The 12,515-nt window shown below is 36.2% G+C and overlaps 1 protein-coding gene across 2 annotated transcripts in view; it reads left to right on the forward strand.

The window, feature by feature from the left end:
- The window catches only part of LOC149778672 (cytosolic phospholipase A2-like), a 69,348-nt gene that overhangs the window by 28,628 nt on the left and 28,205 nt on the right, over window positions 1-12,515 (forward strand). For both annotated transcript variants that reach the window (XM_089939474.1, XM_089939475.1), the window contains exons 4-9: window positions 4,024-4,105; window positions 6,051-6,197; window positions 6,802-6,920; window positions 10,035-10,072; window positions 10,798-10,930; window positions 12,285-12,421. In XM_089939474.1, coding sequence (XP_089795600.1) covers window positions 4,024-4,105; window positions 6,051-6,197; window positions 6,802-6,920; window positions 10,035-10,072; window positions 10,798-10,930; window positions 12,285-12,421 — 656 coding nt within the window. The remainder of the gene's footprint in view (window positions 1-4,023; window positions 4,106-6,050; window positions 6,198-6,801; window positions 6,921-10,034; window positions 10,073-10,797; window positions 10,931-12,284; window positions 12,422-12,515) is intronic.

Consider the following 12,515-nt stretch of genomic DNA (forward strand, 5'->3'; position numbering starts at 1 on the left):
AGCTACTGTTACATAAAACTTATTATTTTATCCATTTACGTACAATAAAGAACAGTAATGCCTCGAAAGTGTGTTAATACCGCGGACAATTTTTGCTATATTTGTGGGGAAGTGACATTTGCCAACCAGAAGAAAAGTATCAATTCTCAAGTGAAGAAGGCATATCATCTTTACTTCGGATGCAAGGTTGGTGACCAAGACAAGCCTTGGGCTCCGCATATATGCTGTGCTACATGTACAACACAGCTTTCACAGTGGTTGAATTGCAAAAGGTCATCAATGCCGTTTGCAGTCCCAATGGTGTGGAGAGAGCCAAGCAACCACCTAAATGACTGTTACTTCTGCTTGGTTCCTCCTCTTTCCGGCGGAATAACGAAGCGAAAGAAGTCGAGAATAGTCTACCCAAACATTCCGTCTGCATTGAGACCAGTTCCACATGGTGAGGGACTTCCTATTCCAGAACCTCCAGCAGAATATTCTCTTGATTCATCTGACGAAGACAAAGGTGAGTCGACCTGTTCTTCTCCTGGTCCATCAGCATGCAGTGATCCAGATTTTCACTGTGGTGCATCATCAACCCCACACAGAATAACACAGGAAGAACTAAATGACCTGATTCGTGATTTGGACTTATCAAAGAACAAGGCAGAATTGCTAGGATGAAGACTCCAACAATGGAATCTTCTAGAAGAAGATGTCACAATTACTGCATATCGAAAGCGCCACCAGCAATTGGAGCCTTTCTTCAGAAAGGAAAGTAATCTGATATTCTGTTCCGATATTGAGGGCCTCATGAATGCTTTAAAAATCACTCATGACCCACAAGAATGGAGACTATTTGTGGACTCTTCGAAACTGAGTCTCAAGGCTGTGCTTTTGCACAATGGAAACATTCTTCCATCTATTCCAGTAGCGTATGCTGTCCACATGAAAGAGACATACGATAACTTAAGGCAGCTACTGAATTCCATTGAGTATAACAAGTACAGCTGGCACCTCTGTGGTGATTTGAAGGTAGTTGCCCTTTTAATGGGACTGCAGCAAGGATATACAAAATACATGTGTTTCTTATGCGAGTGGGATAGCCGAGCAAGGGAAATGCACTACATGAGGAAGGAATGGACTCACAGGCAGAATGTAGCCATTGGAGAGAAGAATATCCAACACCCAGCTCTGGTTGAGGCTCAGAAAATCTTGCTACCACCCCTTCACATCAAACTAGGTTTGATGAAGAACTTCGTGAAAGCCATTGACCGGACTTTGCCAGCATTCCGATACCTGCATGAAAAATTCCCTCGACTCAGCGAAGCAAAGATTAAAGAGGGAGTTTTTGTGGGTCCTCAGATTCGAGAGCTTTTCAAAGATGACCGGTTCAACAACTTGCTGGAAGGTGACGCGAAACAAGCATGGAATGCTTTTCGCCTAGTTTCTACAAACTTCCTCGGAAATGTTAGGGCAGAAAACTATAAGGAACTAGTAGAAGACATGTTGATGAAGTATAAGAAACTTGGCTGCAATATGTCTCTAAAGATTCACTTCCTTCATTCCCATTTGGATTTCTTTCCTAGCAACTGTGGTATTGTTAGTGATGAACACGGCGAACGTTTTCATCAAGATATCGCAACAATGGAACAAAGATACCAGGGAAAATGGTCCACTACAATGCTGGCTGACTACTGCTGGACACTCCTCAGAGATGCTCCCGAACAGCTGTACAAGAGACAGGCGAAGAAATCTAAGATGTAGTCAATGACTTGATTTTTTATAGGTAGGCTATTACAGTTGACCTTTTACTATTGGAATGCATTTCGTTATGTAAACATTAATTTCTTGCAGATTACAAAAAACTAGAGCCAATTTTGCAATTTGACTGTCATATTCGTGTTCAGCACATAAAAATTGATAAGAATTGACTAATTTTATTTCAGTAACATGACTTTTGTAAAAATTTGTTGTCCAGTGTAGTATACAGCGTCATGTATAGGATGATGTGAGTCACAAAAGTGTGCAGCCTAATTTGTTTATTTGCAATACATGTTACGGGATATTCCTAATCGGATTATTCTGGAATTTACTGTTTGGTTGGTTGGTTTTCTTTAAATAACGATGTGACTAATAAAAGATTTCATGGATTTATCATGTAAATGGATTTAAAATGTCCAGCAATATGTAATTTTATGGACTTACGACAATGGAGAAAATGTGAGTGGTAAATTTATTTGTGACATATTCCACTCATTAATGTAATTGCATTAATTTTAGGCTGGTTTTGTCTTTATTTTCCTATCTTTCTACCCAACCAGTTTGGCTTGTTTATTTTTCCAAAAAGTACAGCTCTGACTCACTGACAACACATCACACGATATAGACGGATCCGACTTAAGAATGCACGCCGACTTGTGCAAGGGTACAAATTTGGCTTTTTTGTAACCCTAAATCAGGAGGGACGGTGATCGACGTATGGTCACATCGACTTATAGCAAGTATAGACAGTAGTAATTAAAGGCAAATGACCAGCTACACTCTCGCAATGTTGTACAATTTCAGACATGCAGTTTTCAGTATCTGGGTGTAATATCTCTGCTGTTATATTGTAGTGCCACAATCAGTAACTTTAATTAAAGTAAATCCAAAAGCAAAGAACATTCAGATGGAGGGGGATGTACTAAACAGCTCGAGCGGCGGAGCTTCTTGTTCTAAAAGCTTGGAGAATGTCCAAAGTTTATACAGTTCATAATTAGTTGCAAATTATATGAGGGTGCATACAGTTTGTGCGTGTAACAAGATTCAAGAGATTCGTGTGTAACGAACAGATAATTGTGAAAAAAAACACAAAAGTTACTCAAGCATAATCATTCATTCGCAATGACCTAGTTTTCGTATATATTAGTTGTATTCATTGAAATATGGTCCAAAATATTGAGGGTGTAACAAGCGAATAGCTAAACATATAGAAGCCACAAAAACCTAAAAAGGCAAGTAATGGTGACCTTCTTGTGGTATAGATGAGTTACTGACATTGCGGTGTATCCACCAATTGTTATGGGAATATGTGATATATAGTTCGAGATACTGAGAGCGTTATGAACAACATAAACTATAAAGTCATTTGAGTATGAAATTCAGGTCATGGTGACCTACTTTTATGATGGCTGATATACTCTCCCTGAGATGTATCCATGTACCATATTTCATGCGTTTAGGTGCAAGGTCCAAGATACAGAGGGCCAAATCCAGGAACAAATGAACATCAGAGCGTACAAACGAATGAATGAATGAATGAACGAATGAATGAATGAACGAATGAATGAATGAATGAATGCAGCGCTATAAACCCCCCTCCAAAAAAAAAAACTTCATCGGTGAGTGGACAATAATCTTACATACAGTTGGTCCTGCTTTCCATTGATACGAATAGTTCACTTTGAAATTTCGACATTGTAAATCATTCATGGCTGAAAACATTTTCTCATTTGTCATTCCTTCAGGATTTGATTTTTCGAAAAGTTGTTTTGTGACTGGGTGGGGCATCATGCTACATGTCTGCGGCATGATGGCCCATAGCTATACATCACTATAAATTGTCACACTGAGGACATCTTAGCGATATGACTGAAAAAGTGTTAAAGCTATGTTAAAAATCCATATCACACTGTCCTTCGCACAGTTTTGCATGATCAAGCCTGTTTTGACTGGTTTGACTTGTCCATTTGCAGTGTGCAAATATTCGCCATTGTACGAAGAAGGCTTTTGAATATTGCCTTCTATATTCTGTTACAGTTGCTAAATTCAAAATGTCAAGACAATCACACCGTAGATTAACTTTACAGATCTTCAACTTTTCATTGTTTTTTTTCTTCTCTCGCACAAATACATGTTGCCTGTTTAATTTTGTGGATTGATTCGTTTCATGAATTTGATACCTATTAATAAAAAGGAGGTTTCAAATACATTTATTTCTAATCACTTGTACATTTCTGAATTTTTCACTAATTTTAAATATTATATTCCATATCTTCCTAGGTTGATCACCAGCCCTGTCTTATTCTCTACGTCAAAGTTGTAAGGGGCCGAAACATAACAAAAGGATGGGTAAAAGATCTATGTGAGTATGTATATAAGAATACACGTATTTTAAACAGAATTGTATAAAAGGATTATCATGACCACAATTACACAAGTGAAAATTATAAAAACCGCTCTGAAGATGCTTTTATGGCTGTATGTGCATCTTACCACAATTCTTCAGCTGACAAAAGAGTAGTCACTGGTGAATCTAATGTATTTCTAAAACCCAGACTGAATCAGCATAACCGCTCTTGAAGAAATGTCCGTAAACACAATTTCTTATTAAAATAAAAACATATCCAAGTATTGCAGCCTGATATTGTTAAACTAAAATGCAGAATATACATGATGAAATCTCAGAAAAAAATTACTTGAAATATTAAAAATCGGAGATTTGTCTCAAAAACGCACAGCAACTCTTCATCCAAGTCACTTCCTTTCTGAGGGCCTAAGTCAGATATGGTATAGTGCATTTTACGTATTAGTAGAATTATTTGTATAATATTGTACAATGTAATTCGTTACAAGGTGGTCTAACTATAAAGTAGTATGCTCCATGGGTCCCATAGCCAGCATAATAATGAGGGAATACTGCATATTGACTTCATTATAAGTCATTCTCAGTGTAAAGTAGTATATTACACGCATGCCAAAGCCATCATTATAGCGAGGGAGTACTGCATATTGACTTCATTATAAGGCAGTCTCAATGTTAAATAGTATACTCCACGCCTACCATATATATCGTTATAATGAGGGAGTACTGCATAATATACTTCAGTATAAAGCAATCTAACTGTAAAAAACTATAGTATGCACATGAATAACCAGCATTATAATGAGGGAAACCTGCATAATGTACTTCATTATAAGGCAGTCTCAATATAAAGTCATATATTCCTTTGCTTCCATAAACAGTGTTATAATGAGGGATTTTTGTGTGATGTATGTATAAGACAGCCTCACTTTAAAATGGTGAGACTATTGTATTATGTACCTCATTATAAGGCAGCCTCACATCAGATGTTAAATTCCATGGGTCCAATAAAGTGTTATAAGGAGGTATTTCTGTATACTGTACTTTATTATAAGACAGTCTCGCTATAAAGTGGTAAACTCTATGGCTCCCAAGAATGTTTTTTTTATTGAGGAATTACTGTATAATGTGCTTCATTATATGACAGTCTCACTGCAAAGTGATGTCCTGTACTACATTGTTCCCCTGAACAGCATTATAATGAGGCAGAATTTGTATTGTACTTCATTATAAATCAGTCTCACTATGAAGTGGTATATTATATGGTCCCACAGTGTTATAATGAGGGAGGGATGTGTAGTGTAGTTCATTAAAAAGGCAGTTTCACTATAAAGTGTTATAATACATTGCTCTATTTTCATAAACAGGCACACAATTATACAGTTCTGCCAGTTTTGGTGCCATTGTATATACATGCATACATACATACATACATGCACACACACATATGCACACACATGCACACATACACATACATCAGGTTATCAGAAAATGTTTGGACTGTTGTCAGACATTTGTCCCATCAGAGGTAGCTGTATGTAACCATTTCTTGCATCATGGGAAACTTGTCACATGTGAAATTATAGAAAAAGAAAAAAGTATGAAAATACATGTATATTACAATAATTTTCTATATTTTTCATAAAGGACACTTCACTCTATCAACAAGTTTGTTGTTACTATGGGAGTACATGTACGTGTCTTATTGTAATGAAATTTACGTTTTTGAAATTATAAAGTGAAGCTTGATTTTAGCCAATACATTAACTTGCTAAACATTTAAGTACCAGCAGTTTGACTTATCCGTGATACAAACTTCTTAATTTAAAAATGGACTAAAATTTTGTAAATGTAGCAGACCAGCTTTTGACAATGTCTTGAGTTTATAATTGGGGAAGCACCAGTTAAATAATTACTTAAAATTTTAGGTGATATATTTTTTCAGTGGATGTCCCAGATCCATATGTAAAATTACAAATCCGGACATCTCCTAATGGGATCCAGAGGACCGCAGCAAAAGACAATGATGTAAATCCCATCTGGAATGAAACCTTTAAGTTTTATATTAACCTCTGCGCAAAAAATCAGCTGGGTAAGATTAACAAATATCCATCATATTGTGTGTAGCTATGACATGTAATTGACTTCATTGAGATCTATCACATTGTGTGTAGTGATGACATGTAATTGACTTCATTGAGATATCTGTGTATATCCATCACATAATGTGTAGCAATGACATGTAACTGACTTCACTGAGATATCTGTGTATATCCATCACATTGTGTGTAGCGATGTCATGGAATTGACTTCATTGAGATATCTGTGTATATCCATCACATAGTGTGTAGTGATAACATGTAATTGACTTCATTGAGATATCGGTGTATATCCATCACACTGTGTGTAGCAATGACATGTAACTGACTTCACTGAGATATCTGTGTATATCCATCACATTGTGTGTAGCGATGTCATGGAATTGACTTCATTGAGATATCTGTGTATGTCTATCACATAGTGTATATCCATCACATTATGTGTAGCATGTAGTCTTTCACTGCATAAAAAGTTGTATTTTACAAATGAGAAAAACAACTTTTCTGTATATACATTATTAACTGAGGAAAGTACATTTTTCTTGTTAGGATAATATTTGTCGGATTTGCCAACTTTATTCTCTTTTGTTCTTTCAGAGCTAGTCCTAATGGATGCAAACTACTTCGTAGATGAACATCTCAGCACAAAAACCATTCTTCTATCAGAATTTGATCTCCAACATCAGAAGATCGAACAAACAGTAAAGTTCAACGATGTACGTAATACTTTAGCCATAACTAAAATGCTTTCCATGGAAGGACTGCAGCAAAATTAGTGCTGTATCTGCTTTTATTAGGGACTAACCATTTAATCTTCAGAGGGAGGGAATGGGGTGGGGTCGAGCTGGGATTTTCTTTCAAACCAGGATAAAATGTTTTACTTTTATCTCAAGATAAAAAAATGAAGTAACATAATATAAGGGATAGAATTCTTTCTTTATACAAATCAGAACTAGGGTAATTTTTTCAAGATGTTTTGGGGTGGACATTAAGAAAAATATGCCAGGCTCACTCTAAAAAATGAAATGGTTAGCCCTTTATGTACCCATTAAAGTTTTCACACGTGTTTAATCAGTATTTCCATATCACACATCTGAACTGTATAGAACTACTTTGGTGTCTAAAACAACTTCCACGTCGATATTCTTCACTGCACCAAAATCACTTTTTAAATCCCTTGTTTATAATTCCATTCACACTAGTTAAAATATTTGGAAAACATATATGAAGTGTAAGTAATATATTAAAAACTGTTTTGTTCTGAATTTGGAGAAAGAACTCACTGAATGTGGTATGTGAATACATCTCACCTGATCACCTTGATATGCCATATCAGACTTGTTCTATCTGCTGACTTGAAACAAATGAACATGTTGTTTTGTCTGCTTGTGTGCCAGAAATGTATCAAGTTTCTCAAAATCCCATTTGCTCTGTACTAATTGACACTTCAAATGCTTATTATCTGACATTCATATGTGAAATTGCCCAAAATTCATTCACATTTTGTAAGAAACTTAAAGAATTTTAAACAAATGAATGTTTCTGTTGTATTAAAGTTCCATTTTTTGGTGGTTTTGAAAATACTGACTAATAAAGTTTTGAACTCTCAATTCTTCATAGACCTCAGTACTAAAAGTTTGCATGATCTGTGAATTCCTCAGAGACCTCAGTATTAAAATTCTTTGTATGATTTGTCAATTCCTCATAGACCTCAGTACTCTGTGTATGTTTTGTCAACTACTCATAAACAGCAGTACTAAAAGTCTGTATGATTTGTCACTTCCTCATAGACCTCAGTACTAGACGTCTATGTATGATTTGTCAATTCCTCATAGACTTCAGTACTTAAAGTCAGGGTATGATTTGTCAATTCCTCATAGACCTCAGTACTAGAAGTATATGTATGATTTGTCAATTCCTCATAGACCTTAGTACTAGAAGTATATGTATGATTTGTCAATTCCTCATAGACCTTAGTACTAAAAGTCTGTGTATGATTTGTCAGTTCCTCATAGACTTCAGTACTAAAAGTTTGTATGATTTGTCAATTCCTCATAAACATCTGTACTTAAAGTCAGTGTATGATTTGCCAATTCCTCATAGACCTCAGTACTAGAAGTATATGTATGATTTGTCAATTCCTCATAGACCTTAGTACTAAAAGTCTGTGTATGATTTGTCAGTTCCTCATAGACTTCAGTACTAAAAGTTTGTATGATTTGTCAATTCCTCATAAACATCTGTACTTAAAGTCAGTGTATGATTTGTCAATTCCTTATAGACCTGAGTATTAAAAGTTTGTATGATTTGTCAACTCCTCATAAACATCAGTACTAAAAGTCTGTGTAAGATTTTTATATGCCTGCCATAAAGCAAAGCATATTATGGGATGATTTTTTTGTGTCACTTTCTTACCAGTTTGGTTTCGATGCAAAAAGTTAAGTTGCCCACATGATCTGCAGTTACTAAACTTTATGGATAGGTTGTATATAAGGTAAGGCAGAATACTATTGATTTTGGGGTTAAAAGTCACAGTGACTGGGGGAAAAAATCAAATAGTTTCCATGGTAACACCAGACTTATTAATAGGCAATATTCCTTTAACCTTAACCTATGAATCTCCAAGTCCTGAAAAGTTATAAAACCTTCCCATTACAGTACATGGATTTACCATAAATATCTTCCATTTCTATACTTTCAAATACATTCTAATTATCCAAGTATGGAAACAGATGTCAATGAATAAGAATTGTTACAACTGAATGCTTGAAATAAAACTGTCATTACTTATAGGTGGGAAAGCATATGTTTTTAGGTTTCTGTCTATCCCAGCCACCCAATCCCACCCCAGAACTGAATGTATGGGGGTGAGAAGGGAATATAATGATAGTGACATCCTTAATCTAGTTTTGCTTTACTGTGGTTTTTTTTCCCTTGCAAACTCAGTATCTGGCTTAGCCATTGCTGAAAGCAAAATCTAATTAATTTTGTAATTTCTAGGTTCAAGGTCAAGGTCATGAGCTGAGAATGTGATTTTTCTTTCTGTGTGGTAAGCGAAGTTTCTTCATCAACTTCAAAAGGTAGAGATCACTAGCACAGGAGCAGCTCCCTATTGATCCTGGGGTCTGAGGGTGAAAGGTCAAGATTACTTGAGTCAACATTGTTATATATTTGTGTTTTTCCTCTATAAATTGAGTTTCCTGGGTCTGAATTTCACCAAAATCTTCATAATTAGTCCACAGGTGAAGCTCATTATTGATTCTTGAAGCCCAGGATCAAAGGGTTCCATGTATGAAACCTACTTATGTCAGGTTTCCAGAACTTCAGGGTTGCATTATATCTGAGGATGGGGAGCTTCCTCTAGAGTTGGTGGCTGGTAACTGAAAAGCAAGGCCTATAGATGTGAAATTGCAAACTTATGTTAATTTAACATTTATAAAAGTTATGGGCAGTCAGCTGAGGGAATCAAATTTTCTATATCTAGCAACCATAAGTAAGTTATACCTAGCAACCATAAACAATTTATACAATTTTTTAAAGTGGTAACACAAGTACTCACTCATAAGTCGAGTCCAACTGAAGACAGCATAAGCCTTGATCTACTGTCACATTATATGCCAGTAGATCAGGGTCCATGTTGTTTGTTGTGCTGATTACTCCTAAGTAACTGTAGAGACCCAGATCTAGCAACACCTTATGCAATGGCAGATTTGGGTCTGTGCAGCTTGCATTTGGACTGGTCCCATAAGTGAGTATATACGATATATATTTGCCCCTCTCACTCACTTCCATGACACTCTTTTGTACTGTCTTAATCTATTATTTTTCAGACATCTGAAGTGGACATTGAAATATGGGCAGATAATGAGTACGTACTTGATTTTTTTTTAACAGATGTCAATTTGCATCTCCATGGTCAAAAGTGTCCCAATTTTTTCTACTTGTCTAAAATTTGGATTTTTATCAACTTTAACAAAAATCCCAGTTTTGCTTTTTATTTATTATATCGTGAGTTATCACAGCTTGTGAAGAAGCCTCTCTCTTTCTTAATACATGAAAATAATTCCCCACATTTGTTCTTCAAGCAAGTTTTAATTAATTACAGAGTTACCTTTTCATCCATAAAATTAAAATGGTGATGATGGCAAATTTAAATGGCTTTATGCTTGTTGTACATCTCAAAGTCCCTTTTAGGATTTGTTTTTCTTCCGAGCTTGATTTGTTGTTGCCTCCCCTTTTTATGTCACCACTGCTTCCAGCAGGGGTATCTTGATTTAGTCCTGTCAGTCCATCCATACATGCATCTGTATGTGTGCATTAATTCCTGGAAGTGTATTATTAGCAGGACTGCACAAGCACTACTTAATGTAGACAAGTGAAAGTTTGGTAAACATGTTTAGATGCATATGTTGATGGCCTTATTTGGTAATTGTAGTTGATGACCTTATTTGGTAATTGTAGTTGATGACCTTATTTGGTAATTGTAGTTGATGACCTTATTTGTAAATCTAGCTTCTTATACATTATCATATTTAAAAATGATTTCTTGTCTTGAAATTGTATTTGATTATTTGATGATGATGTTTATTTCAGTAATGATCCCAAGTTAAGGTACAGTTTGACATTATGTGACATGGAAAAGGAATTTCTTGAGAGAAGGAGGAAAAGAGTATTTGAAGCCATGCAAAGGATCCTGGGAAATTGTGCTCCAGAATCACTGAAAGAGGTAAAATCTCTACATATTTATAACTAAAAGAATTTTCTCTATAGCAATATGTTAAATATACCCCTTTCTCATAATCTAATACCCCCACATCCTCAGCCTGGACTCCAAGAAATAGCTAAAAACTTCATAACTACAATACAAATTAGATTCACAGGTCTGATAAATAATTCAACTTGCTAAGAATTAACATTTTCATGAAAACAAAAAATACATATTTTCCCTAATATCCAGTTTACAAAATAAAATTACAAGCAAGAAATACAAATTTTGTTTCTTTGGGAGTTTGTTTCATTTGTCCTTGGCTTCTGGGGCAAGGAATTTTTCTGGTATTGACATTGTGCCCAAACTGGAAGGGGGTCATTCTAGGCTTTGGTACCTTAGGTCACTAGGAGGGTGCATTCAAGGCTTCCATACCTAGGGCCACTGGGAATGATCATTCTTTGCATCCTCACCTTGGGTCACTGGGAGGTGTCTTTCTAGTCTTCTGCAACTTGGGTAACTAAGAGGGATCATTCTAGGCCTTTGTACATTGAGTCACTGGAAAGGGCCATTTGATGTTTTGCTTTGGATCTCTGGAGAGATCATTCAAGAATTTCACATCTTGTTCACAGGGAGAGTCCTTCTAGGATTCCACACCTTGGTGGGGTCATTCTAGGCTTCTGTACCTTTGTTCAGTGGGATGGATCATTCCAGTATTCTGCACCCTGGGTAGTGTCATTTTAGGCTTCTGCACCTTGTTTCATGGAGAGGTCATCCTAGGCTTTTGCACTTTTTGTTACTGGGAACAGTCATTCTAGGCATCTGTGTGTTTGGTCACTGGGAGGGGTCATTTTGCCTTCCACACCACGAATCATTGGTGGGGTCATTCTAGGTTTCCACATGCTGGGTCACTGGGAGGGGTCATCCCATACTTTTGCACCTTAGGTCACTGAGAGGAATCATTCTGTGCTTCACCTTTGATCTCTAAGTTCATGCTAGGCTTCCTCACCATGTATAACTGGAAGGTGTTCTTGGTTCTGCACATTGAATCACTGGGAGGTGTCATTCTAAGCTTTCAAACCTTGGGTTACTGGGAGGGAGATGTTATCAAAAGTATTCACTTTCAGTAATAATAACATTTTCACAAATTTCATATATGTGATTTTGTAAGGAAGATGTATTAAATTGTTATCAGATTTTGCATCATGATTCCTAGGTCATTATCTGTGGCTGTGAGTGAGAGGGTGATAGTCTGGTGTAAAATATATAGCAAAAGTCATGGGGATTTGTGATAGCAAGCTGTTTCAGTTGTTTTGTTTCTTTTCAGCAATCAGTGTAATGCCAGCATTACTTATTTTTCTGTTTTCTGTTACAGGTTCCCACAATAGCTGTGATAGGATCTGGTGGCGGGTTTCGGGCCATGACGGCACTATGTGGGGTTTTTTCAGCCCTCGTGGATAGTGAGATTCTGGACATGGTTACATATGCAGCTGGACTTTCTGGATCAGCATGGTAAGGTTAAATCAAATTTATACTCCAAAAATATACAGATGAGGAATAAGCAATTTTTAATACATTACTTGTATGAAAAGAAGTATAAGTACTT

The sequence above is a fragment of the Sinohyriopsis cumingii genome, chromosome 17, assembly GCF_028554795.1.
Source record: "Sinohyriopsis cumingii isolate HCF-2022 chromosome 17, ASM2855479v2, whole genome shotgun sequence".
In the NCBI taxonomy this organism is placed as follows: Eukaryota; Metazoa; Mollusca; class Bivalvia; order Unionida; family Unionidae; genus Sinohyriopsis; species Sinohyriopsis cumingii.